The sequence below is a fragment of the Artibeus jamaicensis genome, unplaced genomic scaffold (genome assembly GCF_021234435.1).
Source record: "Artibeus jamaicensis isolate MK-2021 breed Jamaican fruit bat unplaced genomic scaffold, CSHL_Jam_final contig_851, whole genome shotgun sequence".
In the NCBI taxonomy this organism is placed as follows: domain Eukaryota; kingdom Metazoa; phylum Chordata; class Mammalia; order Chiroptera; family Phyllostomidae; genus Artibeus; species Artibeus jamaicensis.
In genome coordinates, this window is record NW_026521986.1 from 15,686,996 (window position 1) to 15,707,086 (window position 20,091).

General features: G+C 49.6%; 1 protein-coding gene across 1 annotated transcript in view; it reads right to left on the reverse strand.

Moving 5' to 3' along the window:
* Positions 1–19,968, reverse strand: part of POMT2 (protein O-mannosyltransferase 2) — a 42,111-nt gene extending 22,143 nt beyond the window's left edge. The window contains exons 1-6 of the mRNA XM_037145261.2: positions 19,491–19,968; positions 11,138–11,222; positions 6,854–6,958; positions 4,993–5,101; positions 3,000–3,108; positions 1,319–1,478 (exon numbers count right to left, since the gene is read on the reverse strand). Of these exons, the coding sequence (XP_037001156.2) occupies positions 1,319–1,478; positions 3,000–3,108; positions 4,993–5,101; positions 6,854–6,958; positions 11,138–11,222; positions 19,491–19,738 (816 nt within the window). The 5' untranslated portion in view covers positions 19,739–19,968. The remainder of the gene's footprint in view (positions 1–1,318; positions 1,479–2,999; positions 3,109–4,992; positions 5,102–6,853; positions 6,959–11,137; positions 11,223–19,490) is intronic.
* Between the last annotated feature and the right edge of the window lie 123 nt (positions 19,969–20,091).

A 20,091-nucleotide genomic window follows, 5' to 3' on the forward strand; every position in this document is an offset into this window, starting at 1 on the left:
AGCTTGTATGTGCGTCACACATAACTTGGGGACTTAAGTTATCTGTACGTCATCTGTCGATATCTATAGGTCACAATCGTGAAAAAACCAACAACGAGTGGCCGTAAAGAAAGGACACGTGGCGCCCCGAAGCCTTCCCACAGCACCCCACCACTGCCGCAACGCGGGGGGCTGCACCCGAGCCAACCCTCTCCTGCCTGTCCGGGCCCTCACTCGGACCCCAGACTGTCACTGCGCCACCAACAAAGCGCTGCCCATATCGCCAGCATCCTCACACATCCGTCTCCTCGACATCCCTGTCGCTGCCTGGCCCCTCGCACTTTCCCACCTTCCTGTTCCGTGTCAGCCCGACCATCACAGGGCTGACTGCTCCTTATTTTAACGTCGGGCTGCAGCTTCTTCCCAGAAGCCCTCTGGCATCACCTGGGACTGGGTTCGTGCCCTCCTCTGTGCTCTCGCAGAACTTGCTGACTGCACTGTAGCCACCTGATTACTTACTTCTCACTCTCCATGGCCACAGGGCAGGGACCTTTGTTTTATTCCCCTGCGTATCATGCCTCCCACTGAGTGGACAGCCTGTCTGTATTTCCTGAGGGAATAAATGAGCTTGTTGGGTTCAGAGGCGATGGAGAAGCGTTACCGTGAAACAGCTCAGGCCTGGAGTCCGCCTCCCCTCAGTCTGAGCCCTACCTCTGCCTCTTGCTACCAGGATGGCCTGGGGCACATTACTACCTCTCTAGGCCTCGAGTTCCTCGTTCGTAAAGAGAGGGTAATAACTACCTACCACACAAGGCCGTTGTGGAAAGAAAATGACGTAACAAAGGCAAAGCCTTTTGCATACTGCCTGGCGCAGAATCAGCCCTTAGTAGATTATACTGTAATAAGCCCTAAAGGCCCTTCCTGGCTTCCACATCCAGAAATCCAGGGTCAGGAAAAGAAACCCGGGAATTGGGAAAGGCACCCTCACCACCTTCCCTGAGGCCCCTGCAGCCAGGGGCTGCCATGTATCTGGCATGAGCCCAACTGGCCAGAATCCCCTGGCTGAGCAGTTTGTAGAGCATTAAAAAAACATTTCAGAAACAAATGCCAAAAGAGAACCCCAAGACTGTTAGGCCATCCTCCCCCTTTACAACCCTCCAGCCTCTCGGCCATGGCCCAGTCCCTGCCGTCCTGCTGCCCATGGAGGACAGCTGGGTCCCGCCCACCGCAGGCCCAGAACACGGCCACGCCGCGCCTGCAGCAGGGACAGAGAAAGCGACCGGCTCAGCTGAGCAATGCTGGGGTGCAAAGACATTTCTACAAGCACTTGGGTTCTCACCAGTGAAAGACTGAGGTCTCCAAACAGGTGCCAGAGGTCTGCTACGGTGTTCCACCCCACTTGCAGGATGATAAAGAGGCCGACAAACTTGACCCCTAAAGCACCAGCCAGATTAATGCCAGTCAGGCTGAGCCAGAACCACCAGGGGGCAGAGAAGGGCCTGAAAATCAATAAGACAAGAGTTCAGTTTGGGGGCTGGAACCCGACTCAAAAGCAAGAGCAGCAGAGGGAAAGGGCAGAGGGTCTCAGGCTCCAAGAGGCTGGGCTGTGCCCTCCAGTCGTGGGCTCCTAACCTGGGGGACCATGCGGCTCCCAGGGGGGTGTGACCTGGGAAACCCAGGAAACCGCGGGAAACACAGTGTGAGGGTGGGCAGGATCCTTTTCTGGGGAGTGGGGTCCTGGCTTTCCTGACTAAGTACAGAACTTAAAGTGAGCAAGGGGCTTGTTTTCCAGGAGTAATGGATCATGTGGAAGTGAAAGGAAAACCCAGAGGAGCCACTGGGTTCTGTCGGCACCCTCCTCCGGGCCACCTCTGGGCCTTGTAAAAGCCAGCATCTGTTGGGCGCTTACTCAGTGTCAGGCACTGTTGCGAGTCCTCCACACTCACTAACCTTGAACCTCCCCTAACCCCCAAGGCGCAGATCCTGACGTCATCCTCTCATCACACAAGGGGCCATCGAAGTGCAGGGAGGTCAGGTAGCCACAGGAGCGTGGTTCCAACCTGGGCAGTGGGCTTCCAGGGGTTGCTGCACTTGGGGCATCTAGCGTACGGTGCTGCCGCTTTCTGATGGTCGGGCCACCTCCCCTGCCAGAGTGGACGCTCCTGAACATGAGTACTCTGCACCTCCAGCCCCCAGCACGGTGCCTGGCACGTGGTATGTATTCAAGTGCCAGGTGGAAGTGGACGTGGTAGAAAAGAAGATAACCCAAAGCCAGAGCGAGCTGGTGGCCACTGGATTAGGCTCCATTAGCATAACTTAATGAGCTCTGCTGCGGCCAAACCACGCTGACTTCTGGAAAAGCCTAGGCTGAACCTGCTCTTTTGGAGTGAATAGAACCAATGACCTGCTCTGCTCTCAGAGGCAGTGGGAAGATCTGGAAAAGGCTAACTGGAGGAAGACCAGCCCCTCCGGAACAGCTTGAGAACTCAGCAGGGCCTGCAGGGATGCTCTTGACTGCTACGGGCCATTCAAGCCAGCCTTTACATACACTGCCCCCATCGCTAGTCAGGACTGGGACAGGGAGACAAGGAGTCCCCGGCAGTGTCTCCTCTGGGTCCCGCCCCTCAAGGTCGGAGAATGTGAAGGACAAAGTTATCCTGGGACCTACCACCCAGCCCCCATGACACAGGGTGTCTTATAAGATGGTGGGGAGGCATGAGGACCCCTTTGTAATCCATAAACCCCTGTCGAAATCCACCCCCATGGTACAAATGATAATATCCCTGAAAACTATAATCGACATTTCCTCAGTCTTATGTAAAGCAGAAATACAAGTATAGAAAACTTTAAAATCTGTTTGCACAATCTAAAATGGGCAATCTAAGTTTTTTAAAAAGCCGGCTGGCCTGAAACTCAGCCTCAGGACAAGCCCCACCAGCACCCGCCCTGTCCCAGCCGTTGCAGAAACTCCGGAGTTGCCACGGCTTCGGACCCCCACCCCCAAAGATGGCATTTCTGACCTGGCAGCACAGGAGTTGTACTTGACCATGCTCAGCATGGCAGCCATGATGAAGAACATCAAGATGGGGTCAAGGAGGATGTACTGGGACAGAGTGAGGCATCCTGTGTCTGAAAAACATGAGCTCAGTGGTCAAAAGGGGAATCAGAGGTGGGCCCCCTGAGAACCAAGCACCCGGCGATAAGGAACAGCCCCTGTACTCAGCTGCACATGAGCATTGACGCAGTCCAGACAGGAGGGGCCTCTGAGCCACCACTGAGTCCTGGGTAGGCAAAAGGCACAGCTCTGAGCTACACCAAAGCCCAGTGACGTAAAATAGTATTGCAGGCCTGGCTGGGGTGGCTCAGTGGACTGAACACCGGCCTGCGAAGCAAAGGGTCACGGTTCGATTCCCAGTCAGGGCGCATGCCTGGGTTGCAGGCCAGGTCCCCCAGCAAGGGACACACGAGAGGCAACCACACACTGATGTTTCTCTCCCTCTCCTTCCCTTCCCCTCTCTAAAAGTAAATAAATAAAATCTTTCAAAAGAATAGTATCTCACACTGCTTCTAGGCTCCTGACCCAAGGAAGGATCATGCCACCCATTCAGACAGAGCAGCCCGAAGACGAGGACTCCTCATTTCCACCATCAAAAAGGGAATTCTGCCTCCTTGCTGCTGCAGCCACGAGCGGCCGACACCCAGAGTAGCGTCTACTCTACATGAAGCACATGTTGCATACAAGTGCCAAAGCGATTTGTTAAAACAAAACTTCATTGCGTCACACCCGTTCTTGAACTCTCCCCTCCCGCACAGACTAACAGACTCCTCACACGCTCTCCTGCCCACCGGCCTCCTGTCCCTGCACCACTGCTTCACCCTCCACTCTGCCCCACTGCTGTTCCACCAAGTGCTGCCTGCACCAGGGCCACCGCGCACGCGGCTCCCTCTGCCCGGACACTCTTCCCTCCCCTCTCTGCACTGCTTAACCTCTGCTCAAGGCCCTCTCCTCAGGGAGCTCTTCCCTGACCACCCCACCTAAAACGGGGTCACTCCCCAAGACTCTTGTTTACCCGACTCTGTCTTCTGCATTGCACTCATTGCTTAAAATGTTAAATTACAGACCTAGTGACCTACTGGCTTATTTACTGTCTGCCCCACTAGTGAGTAAGCTCCAAGATAAGAGACTCTCATCAGCGAATCCTCTGAGACCAGGAAAAGTGGCCTAGCACAGAGGAGAAGCTTTAAAAGCAGTTGTTGACTGAAAAAAAAAATGAATAAATGACTGAATAACTAAAAAGGGAAATTAAAAACACAAGGAAAAAGCCACCAACCCTCTGCAGAGCACATAATCTTGCAACGTAGCTATCAAAACAAGGCCAGAATCACCCCTAAAATACCTACCTAAATTGGCCTGCGTTTCTTTAAATGTTAAGCTCTTTAAGATCATGAAGTCACTTTCAACAACAGGATCGGTTTCTACCAGTCAGCTCTCATCTACCCATGTGACAAGTGTCCACAGAAAATACTTAAGTTCCCATCTGATCATCCCCTGCTACCCAGCCACTTCTGAGGCATCAGCCCGTGCATCCAACTAAAATTAGTTTAAGGAACACAAAGGAATCTTGACAGTAACCTATGAGAAGCAGAATTAGAATTGTAAGCCTCTTTCTCTCTCTCTCTCTCTCTCTCTCTCACACACACACACACACACACACACACACACATTTACCTTCTTATCCAATCCAAACTCAAATGGGAACAACTTGGAGATCGTTTATTCCCTGGGATCACCTAGGCCAACTCCCCCTTACAATAACATAAAGGCTTGCTACACACAAGCATTTATGTATGTGAGTATCACTACCGAATAAAATAAGACTTGTAATACATTTCCTCAACCTTGAAGTTATTTAACTTGATAGAACTGGGCCCATGGACAGGATCTTTGAACGTGCTGATTTCCAGCTGCAGTCATAAGCAGTTGACCTTGACACGAGGTATAAGACCACCTACCGAAGGTGAGGAGGGCAGCAGTGAGCAGCGCTGCCGGCAGGGACCGGGACAGCTCCAGGACAGTGAGGTAGGCCAAGGGGATCAGCAAGGAACCAAGGAAGGCGCAGAACTGCGGGGAGAACAGAGAAGCAGTTGAATAACCTGCTGAGCTAAGCCTCGGGGACCTACTTAACTCAGTACAAACTCAGAGACAAGACGGAGGACCCTAATGAGGGCAGATGTGGTGACCTAAAACCACCCGGGACAGGTATACATGAGAAAGGGCTGACCTAACAGTGAAGCATCAAATCAAGTAACATTTGTGTTCTCGCTGAGCCCCAACTTGAGCACTGACACAAAATCGGCCAAGGTCGGCCGGGACAGGGCGGGCAGGGTGGCCCACTGGCTGCAGTGGGGGTGCCAGTGGGGCTGTCCCTCCACTGCTAACTAGCTGTGACCCTGAGAATGCCACCCCTGCTCTGTGTCTCAGCCTCCCCACCTGTGTAGTGTGAAGAATAAAGTTCCTACCTCACAAGGTTTACTCTGAAGATGAAATGACATAAAGTCTATGAACACACAGGAGGTACCTGACAAACAGTAGCTTCTACCACAAAACCGTGGCACCAGTTAAGAAAGGCGTTTCTGAAGGTGTTTTAGTATTTTAGAGAATTCTATTGCTGTTTCTGCTATTTCTCCCTTGGCCCTTTGCTTCAGCCACACGGGCAGTCACTCTTTAATCTACAAGGCTGTATTTTAATGTTAGAAAAAAGACTCCCTCGTGCTTCAGTACCGGGAGGGCTTTTTGGTTTGCTCTGGTTTTGAACCAGGAGCCTTCTCTGTACCTCCCTACTTTGTCCATCAAAACAGACAAGCATGAAGGAATGGAAATCCTCACATCTGGGTTGTCACTTTTTGTCAACAGCTAGCAATGTGCCCTAGTGTGAACCAGAACAAGGCTGTGATGTTTGGCCTTCTCAAGTCCCACAGCCAAGTTCACAGTGAGTCAGGCCTATGTCCAACTGTGCATGCTATGTGGTATTAAAAAGGCATTAAGAAGACACAGGATCACTTCGAACGTGAACCTGAGGGTATCAGACACTTCTTGTTTAATGTGGTATGATATGACCAAGCAAATTACCCAACGGTTAGCTCGGACAGGCACTCTGCATTTATCTGAAGTGTGTGAGCTTCTCAAAGAAAGGGGTTTGTAAATGCAACTTGCTTTGAGAGCCCCCAGTGAAGGTCAGTTTCTTCAGGTCCCATTTAGCTACAGGTCTGGGTGCCCAGGGTTGGGTGTTTACGCCCCGCCACACTTCATCAAGGTTGGTGCTGGGTCTCGGGGCACAGAGGCAGCAGGCAAAGCCACGGCCTCCCTTCGAAGCCTGGAGAACCCCTTGTGTGCGCCTGAAACCTTCACGGGAAAGCAGCAGAAACCTGGTAACAGGAGCGGGGAGACGCTGAAATCTTAAGAAAAGGCCCTCTGACATGGGCAACGCTCCGGCAGTTGTGGTCCGAGAGAGGAAGAACACGTAGCCTGCCAATGTGCTGAGGCCACGGTCGGGACCCTGGCGGCCTGGGTCCCAGGCTGCTCTCCAGCCTGCAGTCTGATGCCTCACACGGGCAGGACAACAGAGGACAGAGTGGCCTCACTCCTGCCTACGTAATCTCCACATTGTCCGTGGCCTCCCCTTCCCTCCTCACCCACACCAGCACTGAATCTCTGCCCCTGAATTTCTACTACAGGGTACGGGTCCAACCCCCCTCCCCCCACCCCAAAGTCCATTTATCTACCCCTGCCACCACTCCAGGGCTTCCAACTGTAACACTTCTGACTGAGTGGCCCCAGGGTCCAGTGAGGCTACATCAAGGCAGGAAGCCTTACTCCTCTCATTCCCACGTAGCTGTGATGCTCATACTTGTCCCCAGGCTTCTGGAACATAAAGGTGCCATCATATCCACTTAGGTAGCCAGCAAGGCCTATCAGCATCTGAGAGGAAGAGACCAAACAAAAAAAAAAAAGAGAGACCTTTGAGGGGTGATTCCTCCATCCCCTGAACCTCCCTCCAGCTGCGTCCAGACTTCGGCTTCCCTTGACAATGGTCCATGGAGGGAGTTGACAATGTGACATTTTCTCCTGCAGCTGTTGCAAAGCAAAGAATCTTCTGTCTACAGAGCTCATTGCCTGAAACAAACCCTCCCTTGTATTAAGACCAAGTTCTCAGATGGACACTTAAGAAGAAGAAATCCCGGGCAAGGCCACTGAGGGGCGCTCTCACTCGGCCTGCCTACATTTGTTAGAAGATAAAACCTACAGTTCATGGCAGAGGCTGGGGGCAGGTCCGATTCAGATTCCGGCAGGCCAGCCCACAAAAGGCAAAGGAGGCTCCAAGTCAGACTGAGGAGGGAGAGAAGTGGCCACATTTCTACACACGAAGAACGGAGAGGAAAGAAGAAAATGGCAAAGAGGAAAGACCGTTGCATTTTCCCAGGAGGGAAGAGAAAAATCCCAGCGGAAAAAAAACACCAAAAGGCCCAGACTGGTTCCTCCTTTTCCCAGCATTCCGAAGGGGGACAACCATGGCACATTCCAAACCAGAACAAATCAACCATAAACTAAGACGTGAATGCTTCCAAACTTTTGAGAGGATCGGCCTCTTCTATCTTGCCTTGGCCATCGCCAGTGTAAAATTCTCTTTTCACAAGGGCAGTCAGAAGCAGTTCAAACATAAAAACTGAGAGCAAATTCCAAGCATCTGTAACAGCCCTGGCTGGCCCAGGCGCCCCTGTTCCAGCTGGGGGTGAGGGGCAGAACGCTCTGGCTGTGTGGAGGGCCAGCCTCTCCCAGCAACACTGTGGGTGGGGGCTTGGGCGTGGACCACGAACCAGCTCACGCTTTTCTCTGAGTAGCTCTAAACAGAGTCACTCCCTACAGTCCAAGTCAGGTATCGAAGCCAAAGTTCTGCAGTAAATGATTAACTATTACAAAGCTTTTCTTTTTTAAAGGAGAAATCCCAGGGTCCAGAAGTTAATTTGCTATAATTAATTTAATATAAAGTAATAGAAGGCATTGAAAAGACGGAGTTATCTAAATACCCAGATGAATCAAACCTGGCAGGCGACTAGCGGAATGGATGCTCCTCCCCACCTGGGGTCGCAGAGGACAAGCCAGCCTGGGATGCTCTGAATCCCCGGACCGCCGGGCAGGCGGGCGGGCACTGGGAAAAACTGCAGGGGGCTCGGACCTCTGCACCCACAGGCCAGCTCTCTGGTGGTGGACAGCACTCCCTGTCTGTGAGCGACAGGTAATAGAACAGGGGATGTGCAGATAACAGGTGATGCTGTAGGTAACAACCCCTGGCACTATGCTGAGAACTTAAGAGGCACTCAAAGCTCCGCTCCCTCTCAATTCCCTTAAGATTAAAAGTAACCCTGAGCTGATTTGCTCACTAAAAAACTTCTGCAAATCAGTAAGAAAGAGAATAAAACCTACTAGAAAAATGAGCAAGCACAGAAAATAAAATAGGAGTGACTAATAAATAAATGAAAAAGAAATGCCCAACCAAACTCAGGGGACGTGCAGAGGAAAAGGGCAGCGCACAAGGCTTCGCTCTCACGCTGGCAGTTCGGCAGCACGGTCGTGGCGGAGCTGGCGGTGGTGTGGGCTGGCAAACGCCCACATACACTGTTGCCGGGCCTGCACATGGCTAAGAAAACTTAGCAATACCTAACACCAATTTAACTGTCTATTTGACTCTTTACTTGCTGAGAATCTTTTAGATACACCTGTATAACCACGAAAAGATACATGTACAAGGATGTTCGTGCAGTATCTTTTGTTAGGGCTAAAAACCTGGAAATAACACAAATGCCCAGCAATTGAAGACGGTTAAAATAATTCATGGCACAGCTATATAACAGAAAACTATACAGTCGTTAAAAAGAGCGCAGTACACTTTAACGTGCTAGTGTGGGAAAAAGGGACATCATGTTAAAATACAAGTTGCTGAGCAATTTCAGTCTGATCCCATCTGTGTAAAGTGTTCGTGTGAATTAATATTTATGTGTGTATAAACAGACACACATTTACACTTGGATGAGAAGTTTCTGGGAGGATACACAAAAAACTGTTAACAAAGGTGACCACAGTCACCTCTGAAGAACGGAAATGTGAGGGAAGATAGCTTCTGACCTTGTGCTTCCTTCTGATAGAACATTTGACTGTGTGCAATCATTCTCATTTCTTTAAAAGCCCCCATCTGACCGGAGCACTCGGGCGCCCAGGCCGGGGGCCTGTGTGCGATGGCAGGTATGGGCCCAGCAAGTAGGAGAAAACCTCCTACACTTGGGAGGGTTCTGGGCTCTGGGTTCTCGACTGGCTGGGCCTCAGAACCTGCGAAAGCTACTCTGCTTTCTCTCAGGCAGGTTTCTTTCTGATTTGCTCATCACCCTCCTGCAACCGAGAGGAACGCAGGGCCGCCAGGAGGTACAGCAGGGGAGCTGGAGCACTGCACTGCCGGGGGCAGCCTTAGAAAGAAGCCCCACATCTCTCCCTTCCCACGGGGGCCACACAGGAGGACGTGACCCTTCGGTAAAAACCAACCAGCCAGTGTTGTCCACGTTAGCGCCGTGCCCAGCACAAGGGGACACCAAAAACAGACAGGCAGTGCCCAGCTGAAAGACCAGGCTAGGTTTGCTAGGAACAACCTCCTCTCCAGAGGTCTGGTTCCCAGGCTGGCCCAATGTCAATATTCAGCCCATTCTGTTGCTTGAGTCTATGTTAGTAACAGGCGGAGTCCAAGTACTGAGACCAGGGAAGTTCACGAGGCAGTGGGGCGTGGTGCTTCAGAAAGCAGACTCTACACCAGTCTGGGCTGCGACCCTGTCACTTACTAGACTGGCTCCCTCCGGCAAACCCTCTGAGTCCCAGTTCCCCCATCTGCACAATGGGGGCATAACCGTCCCTACTTCATGGGTTGTTCTGAAGGTTACATGAGATAATACATCTAAAGTGACTAGAATAAACTATGTGTTCAATCACTTTTATTTTCATTGTTCTTATAAATGAGACAGAAAGAAGCATAACATTTCTACTCTGGGCTCAGAGCTCAATCTGAAATGGGCCTCCTATCCCACCTCCTCTCACCTCCCTCCCTGCAGGGCCCTCTCCGTGGCCCCTGCCCCAGGCTCTGGTGCCTTCCTACGCCCGCCCATCACCCCGATCCCCACCCTCGCCTGCCCTCAGCCTGGCCTTCGCCCCAAGCACTCCATGCTCCAAGACCCGCCCCCCCCCAGCCCTACTTTATAACTGGCACATATCTGTCCCCTTGTCCTTCAGCCTCTAGTTAGGAAGAAAGGGCAGAGTGAATGCCAGAGCTAATCCATTAGCCTTTTTAGAGGTGTTCCTTTAACAAGGATGAGTTCTGACTGGTGGAATTCCTCACTGTAAACCATGTGAAAGGAGAGGTCGAACAGTGGAGGTGTTGGGAGTAGTGGAGGCGGACGGAGTGTCACTCCGAGTCAGCTCTCCGAAGCTGTTCTGCTTTCTGTAACATGCTCCTTCTCTCCACTTCGTTTTTCTTTTTATAACTTGAGATAAAAGTCATATATCATAAAATTCACCATTTTAAAGCATACTGAGGTTTTTAGTTTATTCACAAGGTTGTAAAACCATCGCCACTACCTAATCGCAAACGCTTCACCACCCGGAAAAGAAAGTCCACACTCATTGGAAGTCACTCCCCCAACCTCTCTCCCACAGACCCTGCTGACTGCTGACCTTCTTTCTGTCTCTGTGGAGCTGCCAATTCCGGACATTTCATATAAATGGACTCAGACAGTATGTGGCCTTTTGGTCTGGCTTCCTTGGCTCAGCGTAATGTTTGTAAGATGCATTCATGTGGTAGCAGGTATCACACTTCACTCCAATTTTGTAGCTGAATAACATTTTAGCGTATAGATACACTATGTTTGGCTTCTCCACCCATCCGTCGATGGGCTCTCTCTCCATTTCTGAGCCCATAGGACCCCTAAAAACACCACAGATTTTCCATAAGAGCAGCTGGTCTGCAATGTCAGGGGATTCTTCCCATGAGGCCAAGCATCAAACCCAAAACCAAGCCTTCGCTCCGGCCCTCAGGAGAGAGCCGCTGCTCCCCACACGGCTCACCTTTCCCAGCGGCGGGTGCACGTCGAAGAAGAAGGTGCGGTTGATATAGTAACTTCCCATTTTTCCAAAGTGAGTCTCATCCCAACTAAAGGTAAAGCAAAAAGAGAAATGAGAATTCTTAAATTATCGTACAATGCAAATAGCCTTAATAAAGTGAGGTTAAAATTACGGTTATAAACCAGAGACTATGGGTTTCAAGCAATGAATGAGAAAATTTGAATTAAAAAAAAAAAAGAAAAACCACTTTTGACATAAGCAATTTGAGGAAACTGGTCATTAATGTTCATCTAGATAAATTTAAAAGGCTAGCAAATATTTACCAACCATAAATTTAATCATAAATTTAAGTTAAATCTGTATTTATTCTGTATCTTGAGTTTCTATTTATTTTTACAATGCAAAGAGTTTTCCTATAATATAAAAAATCTTGTAGTACAGGTTTTTTCTTTATTAACTTCTAACTCTGAGACCTTTGCTACTAGAAACTACATTACTATTATCACAAACTACATCGTGGGCTATCGGGCACAGAAGTCTGATCTTGTTCAACTTGTGGTATACAGGGAGGAACCGAAGTGTCTGGCATCAGGGCAAGAGCTGGGGGACAGCTTCCTCCTGGACAGAACTGCGGACAGTGGCCAGTCTCTCATCTGAGCCCTCCCCCACACAGAGCCATGATGTGGCAGCACCATACCTGAGTCTCCATCAACCTGGCCCACAGAGTTAGCCTGCCCTGGCGATTACCTAAGGCTCCGCCCCCTCCCACTTATTGGCCCACCCAAGCTAGTAACAGTGGCTTTTCTATATGAAGGGCTGGGCTAGGTGCAGGCTCCAGAGACCTTCATAAATCTGCAAATCTGCTCTCAAACAAGCCACAGCTGAGCCCAGCCCTGTACCCTGCCCACTGACTGGCCCCAGGCCCAGCACCAGCAGCAGCCATCTGCAGATTGCTTTATAGCTTATGCCAAGCAGCCCCAGATAGAACACAGGTGGAGGCTGACCTTGGCCTGCACTGCCCAGGAAACCCCAGAGCCTGCACACCCAGAGGACAGGTACAGACCACATCAGAGCACCACCAATCACCCACCTCCACAAGCCACAGAGGGAGGGGGTTGCTGGCCAGTGGTCACAGCCAGTCCTACCAGCTCTCTGGCCTGAGTAAATCCCTCCCATTGTCCTGCTGACAGCGGTGGGAGTACTCAGCCCACACTTAGGGTGTACTTAGGGTACCCAGCTTGGGGGATGAGGGAGGCTGTGCCACAGGACCCACAGGACACCTACTACAGGAGGGCACACTACCAAGACATAGAATCAAAGCAGCTCTCCCTAATACACAGAAACAAACACAGGGAGGCTGCCAAAATGAGACAAAGAAACATGGCCCAAATGAAAGGATAGATCAAAACTCCAGAAGAACAAAATGGGGATGAGCAATCTATCAGATGCAAAGTTCACAACACAGATTATAAGGATGCACAAGGAACTCAGTGGGTACTTCAACAGCATAAATATGATCCAATCAGAAATGAGGGAGACTCTATTTGAAATCAAGAACAATTTACAGGGAATCAACAGTGGAGTGGATGAAGCCAAGAATCAAGTCAATGATCTGGAACATAAGGAAGCCAAAGACATCCAATCAGTACAGCAAAAGAAAAAAGAATCCAAATTCTTTTGGAGGTTGTCGGTCCTTGCTTTTCATCACTTCGAATGATGAAAAGGGGGCTCTGGGACAACTTCAAGCATTCCAACATTTGTATCATCATAGGGGTGCCAGAAGGAGAAGAGAAAGAGCAAGAAATTAGAAACCTATTTGAAAAAAAAATAAAATTTCCCTAATTTGCTGAAGGAAATAGACACACAAGTCCAGGAAGCACAGAAAGCCCCAAACAAGATGAACAAAAAGAGGAACACATGCCGAGACACAACATAATTAAAACGCCAACGGTTAAAGATAAAGAGAGAATCTTAAAAGCGGCAAGAGAAAAGCAGACAGTTACCTACAAAGGAGTGCCCATAAGACTGTCAGCTGATTTCTCAAAAGAAACTTTGCAGGATAGACAGTATTGTCAAGAAGTAGTCAAAGTGACGAAAAGCAAGGTCCAACAACCTAGATTACTCTATCCAGCAAAGCTATCATTTAGAATCAGAGGGCAGATAAAGAGCTCCCCAGTCAAGGTAAAGCTAAAAGAGTTCATCACCACCAAACCATTATTATATGAAATGTTAAAAGGACTTATTTAAGAAAAAGAAGATCAAAACTATGAACATTAAAATGGCAATAAATACATAACTATCAACGATTGCATCTGAAACAAATTAAGCAAACAAGCAGAACAAAAACAGCGTCACAGATATGGAGAGCACTGGGAATGGTGGCCAGTTGAGGGGGGTTTTGGGGGAGAATGAGGGAAAAGGTGAAGGAATTAAGAAGTGAAAATTGGTAAGGACACATGGACAAAACCAAGGGGGGTGTGGAAGCGAGGGAGGGAGGTGCGGATGGCTGGGGTGGGGGGGAGAGTGGAGAGGGGGAAATGCAGACAACAGTAATTGAATAACAATAGAATGATTTTTTAAAAAAGAAGTATAAGTTGGTAGTTACAGAATAGACAGCCCCCTGTCTATTAAAAAAGTAAGTATAGGAAATGGAGCTGCCAAAGAACTTATATGCATGACCCATGGACATGAACAAAGAAGGGGGAGCACCAGAGGGCATGAAGGATGCTGGGTAGAGGAGGGCATGGGGGAAAAACTGGGGCAACTGTAATAGCATAATCAATAAAATTTAAAAAATAAAGAGGGAATGGTATTTTCCAGGATAACAGCACTCCCTGCTGGACACAGGCACCAAGTACACTCTTTTTTAAAGAGGCAACTAGCAACCTGCTAGGGTTCTAAGCTCTGGTTGAAATTGAGAGCTTGACCATGAAGGCCTTAGGACCCTGCCACTTTGGAGTGGGTCAACCTGGAATCTACACCGAACAAGGAAAGGACTCAACTGGTCCAATGGAAATGGTATATTCAAGACAGCAGCCAACCCGGCCCCAGAGGCACCCAGATTTTACACGCAGAGGTGGCCACAGCTCCTCCTTCAGGAGAAACTATCTTCCACGTTACCACCGAAAGCAAAGCCGCCACCTCAGTGGAGCCTTTATTCACAGAAGTCTTCCGCAGTGCTCTGCGTGGGGCACTGATGGCCAGGCTGCACTCTAAGTTGACAGTGCCCACTGGGCAGCAGCAGTCACCCGGCCCCAGGGGCACCTCTGAAAGGTTGCCTGCAGTCAGGGCTGACCTACACAGTGGTCTGAATTAAAGACTGCACCCTCACCCTGGGCAATATTCCTAAGAAACAGACAAGTTATATTTTTATTGACTCTTGGGCATCTGCCATCGCCCTAGCCATCTGGTGTGTCACTTGGAAGACTACATCCAGACTGATTAAAAACTCTCCCCTTTGGAGCCAAGAACTGTGGGATAAAATCACAGAGCCTGCTAATGGGACAACCCGGATCACCCGCACAGGTGACCACCATAAGGGCCGATAGTCTGATCAGACCAGGTGCCAATCGAACAAGCCTGTACCGCCCAGACTGCTGCCACTGCACCAGGCGGGGAGACACGTCTACCACCGTGAACTGGGTACAAAGCGAAGGGCTCTGTGTTTCCAAAGTAGAGGCCGTCACCGTGTTGTGGTGGCTCGTGCCTCTGCCAAAAGTCGGCCTGTTGGTCTTGCAGTAAAGGAAGCCACTGGGCACGGGGCGGGGACCCCGCGTGCTCCAAACAGACTGTACCGGGACTTTGCTGCCCCTCGGGGCTATCTATCATTGGTGCCTCTCTGCTGCTGGCACTTTTTCAGATCACAGCGTTGATGATGCTGTTTCAGTGCCATCCTCTGACTTCGGATACACCATTGTGAGCCTTTAAACTGAACTGTCACATTATCAGCTTTCCAAAGCAGCCACCGCCTGACAATGGCGCCCCCCCTTTCTTTGCAATGGCCACCCAGTGATGGGCCACCAGTCAAGGTACTGGATGACACTGCACACTCCCCACCATCGACGGGCGTCTGACACTGTCGAGCACCGAACAGCCCTCTCAGAAAGATTCCTGACTCTCCTCTCCTGGTTCCCGCACCTTAGGATAGCAGCTTGGTCACCAGAAAATGTTCGTCTCCTCTTGGCGACCAACTGGGTAAAGACAAGGAGAGAAGGGGTAGAGGGTTACGTGAACCGTTTTTGAAAATCTGAGATTCCCCCCCAAACCATTCCTGGGTAGGCTTTGTCTTTCTTCAGCTGACAGCAACTTCAGATCATCTACGGGATGCAAACTTAACTCTAGCTCAGCCACCTGAATTTTCTGGTTGGAGTGACGTGGTCCTAGGGCACAAAGACAATGACGGCTTGACTGACTGAGGACACTGCCTGTCAGGTCCCCCAGCAGCGACTCGTGCGGGCCAAAGAGGGAGACACAGCGGTCTCAGCCAATTTTCTAATAATGGTCTTGGCAAACAAAGGTCTGCATATCAGCAGGGGATAACTGGAGCAAAGGTAACGTTACAGGTACTAAGTGGGACACACTGACTGCGTGGCAGGGGAAGCAAAGAAACAACGGCAGCACCTGAGGAGGTAACATCTTAGACCCCCGCACGTGTAAAGACAAGGGAAACAATTAATTTTCTCTTCATCCGCCAGGCCCAGCACCAAAGCCTGGCAAAACATGCGTACGGTACACCTCAACCAAATGGAAGCTGCATCTGGCGATCCGCCTTCCTACCGAGTTTGTCGACGTGCCACAAAATCAGGAAAACTCACGTGGACACAGCCAGTCTTGAACTATTCTGATGGCCTGATAACGCCAACAACAACTCCCAGACCTTCTCCCGTGAGCGCAGGCGCGAGGGCTGCGGCAACTCAGTGACGCTCGCTGCCTGCCTGGCTTGACCCAAACGCTGCAACCTAATCTAAATCCAATTGGATGGCGGTGCAAATAAAATTTAACAACAGTCTTGACCTGGAGTGACCTGCACCCCTTCAGGAAATATATTAGGATGCACGGAAAAATGGGCCACATCCATTGGGTATGGGAGCTGCTTTTAAAAAACGAAAGAAAACAGAGACCCACTATAATTATTGACAATGACACCAAAGATTAGAGGTCAGTGTAAACACTGTGCAGAGACCATAATGGGTCATAGGTGGGTGTTAAACTGCATGCCAGCTATCTACAATCAGACCTACTGGTCCCTTCCCCACCCCCGACCCTCACGCATAATTATTCAGAGGTAGTTCAATCCAGGACCCTGGGGAGCATGGCTGAGGTCGGTAATATTGAGCTGGACAAATGGTCATTTTTTTCTGTAAGATGGCTCTCGTAGCACTTAGTTGTCTTTAATTTCATTTAAAACAATTTTGTTAGAATGTATTGTGACAGCTGTCATATCAGAGTACATTTTAAAACAAATCAAAATTGGTGAACTTTGGCCACTTTAATATTGAAGATGAAGAAAAGAAACATATTTTCGGCATATTATGCTTTATTATTTCAAGAAAGGTAAAAAATAGAACTGTAACGCAAAAAAAAAAAAGACTTATGCAGTATATGGAGACAGGGTTGTGACTGAAGGACTGTGTCAAAAGTGGTTTATAGCCCTGGCTGGCGTGGCTCAGTGGATTGAGCTCCGGACTGCAAACCAAAGGGGTGTTGGTTCGATTCCCAGTCAGGGCACATGCCTGGGTTACAGGCCAGGTCCCCAGTTGTGGGTACATGAAAGGCAACCACATATTGATGTTTCTCCCCATCTCTTTCTCCCTCCCTTCTTCTCTGTTTAAAAATAAATTTTAAAAAAATTTTAAGTGGTTTGTAGTTTTTCCTGGAGATTTCTCACTGGACGATGCTCCAAGGTAGGGCAGACCAGCTGAAATTGATAGCGATCAAATCAAAATATCGATTGAGAATAATCAATATTATACCACGCAGGAGATAGCCGACACTCAAAATATCCAAATCAAGCACTGAAAATCATTTGCAGCAGCTTGGTTACATTAATCTCTTTGATGTTTGGGTTCCACATAAGTTAAGCAAATAAAAAACCTCTTCTTGACCCTATTTCCAGATGCGATTCTCTACTTAAACGTAACAAAAACATTCCATTTTTAAAACGAATTGTGAAGGGTGATGACAAGTGCATACTTTACCATAATGTGGAACAGAAGAGATTATGGGGCAAAATGAACCACCACGCCCTGTGTAGCGTGGCTCAGTGGACTGAGAGCTGGCCTGCAATCAGAGGGTTGCTAGTTCGATTCCCAGTCTAGGGTACATGCATGGGTTGCAAGCCAGGTCTCCAGTTTGGGGTGCGTGAGAGGCAACCAACTGCTCATTGATGTTTCTCTCCCTCTCTCTCTCTGTCCCTTCCCCTCTCTAAAAAATAAATAAATAAAATCTAAAAAAGAAAAAGAAAAATGAACCACCACCAACCACACCAAAGGCTGGTCTTCATCCAGAGAAGATGTGGTGTATATGGTGGGACCGGAAGGGAGTCCTCTGTTATGAGCTCCTTCCGGAAAACCAAATGATGAATTCCAACAAGTATTGAGACCACCTGAGAACAGCACTCCACAAAAAGCATCTGGAGTGAGTCAACGGAAAACACATACTCTCCCATCAGGATAACGCAAGACCAGGTGTTTCTCTGATGACCAGGTGAAAACTGGTACAGCTTGGCTGGGAAGCTCCGATTCTTTCTCCTTATTCACCAGACATTGTACCTTTCCATTTCCATTTATTTCAGTCTCTACAAAATTCTGTTACTAGAAAAAAATTTCAAATCCTGGGAAGACTGCAAAAGAAATCTGGAACTGTTTTTTGCTCAAAAAGATAAAAAGTTTCGGGAGGACAGAATTATGAAGTTGCCTGAAAGGAGGCAGAAGGTGGCGGAAAAAAGCAGCGAATATGCTGTTCAATAAAGTTATTAGTGAAAATGAAAAATGTGTTTTTTTACTTTAAAACCAAATGACCTTTTTGGTTAACCAATCCCACAGGCTGTCCTCATCCTGCTGTTTACAGTCCTGTTAAAAGCAGCCTTAATCAAATACTGTGAGACAAATTGAACAGATTTGGTTCCTGCTTCTGTCGGCCAGGTTAATCAGAACGGCCTATGGGGCTGCATATTCATGTGAGAATTTGCTAGATCAAGGGGTGAGACTGTTGGGACAGACAGTCCTCCAGGGGTCTCTTGTATGTCCACGAATCTTGCTGGATGTGCCAAGAATGCAAGGCCCTGATTGCATTTACCTGGGACATTTCTCAGAGCTGGGTTTACACCAAGCAACCTTGAATAATGATGTAATGTCTCTCTCCAAGACAAAGAGTAAGCTTGATAACTGCTTTGCTATAAAACAGTAGGTTCCCCAAGCTCGGCTGCAAAGAAACCCACTGTGTGTGCAGTCATCCACCCGAGCCCATCACATTCACCCTGTGGAATTTGGGGAACAAGGAAAACTAACTCCAACATACGGACGTTCAGCCTGCTTCCCGTGTCACAGTAACACACATCCTTTGTCTCTGACCCAGGAGTCTCATGTCTTCTGCCAAGACTCATGAAACAAGCTACTTTATTAACTTCCAAGTAGAAAATCCCTGATAGTTTGTTAGCTTGCTTGCTTTTTAGTCAAGGAGTTCCATTTCTAACATCCCCTACACTAGCTGTCTCCTCAGTGATAATGAGAAAATATGGTATCACTTGTTGGCCAAAGTAACCATTTCCAGATTGTATATGACTTTTCCTCCTGACAGTTGGTGACTTCTTAAACCTTATGTAATAAAATTTGACCATACCTCGGTCTTGCAACTGGCTCTACAAACTGAACCCTTGAGAAAATAAACCTCTCCTCACAGGGAGATCCCAGACCTGCTGTCTGGAACCCTGTCGCCGTCCCTGGACTCCCAAGTTGTCCCTGCTCCCAAGGATGATGGTACCCAGTTAACAATTTCCCCCTCCACTGATGCCTGGAAATTCTGCAGATTAGGAACTCAGACCTTAGGAAATTCAGTACTAAGAATTTCTGGTTCTCTTTGGAAAGTTCAAGGCATCTTTAACAGCCACAATTTGAGAGCCAGGTGAGACACGGTAGCATAACCTGGAAGGCATAAAGAGTGCTTCCTAAGAATTCCACCGCCACCCACCAAAGCGAAGATGCACTCTGCTATTAGCCAGAAGCAAATACCAGAAACCTCAGTTTCCCCGTTCAGCGCGACTCCGCCCCTCTTCCGAATCCCGCCCCCTCCGTGCCCCAGGGCCAATCAGAGGATGCGTCTTTCCTCTTGGTTACCACGAGTCCCACCCATCACTCACCAGACGTGCGGCGGCTGGTCTAGGCGGTAGAAGCGGGTGGCGAAGGACAGCAGCGTCACCAGGGCCAGCAGGGCCCACCGGCAGGCCGTCTCGAAGCGCCGCGAGCCCCCAGCAGGATGTCTTGGGCTCCTCGCTGCAGCCTCGGCGGCCCCTTCCGGACCCGCGGCTATAGCAGCCTGCGGCCCACATCGGCCCTTGCGGGGACGTAGCTCGAAACCTGCCAGGCCTCTGCCCACTGCCGACGGCATCCTTGCCCTCCCCAGGGTCGGCCTCCGGCCCGTCGGCTCACTAAGTCTCGCTAGCCGTCCTGCCGAGAAGCCACAAAGGGGCAGCTCGGGGTGCCCTGGGATATGTAGTTCCCCGCGTCAGCAGCGGGGCAACGCAGTGTCACTGTTGCCTCCCCGCCCAGCCCAGCGGGCCTCTGGGCTGGGCGGGGAGCGCAGTATCCATCCCGGCAGCTGGGACGTGGCTAGTGGCGCGGAGCATGATGGACCACGAGGGCCCGGTGAGCTGGACCAGGCCGAGGAGAAAAAATGGGCTCAAAGAACTGCAATTCCCAGCAGCGCCGGGACTGGGGCGTGGCAGTAGAGCGGGACAGCTA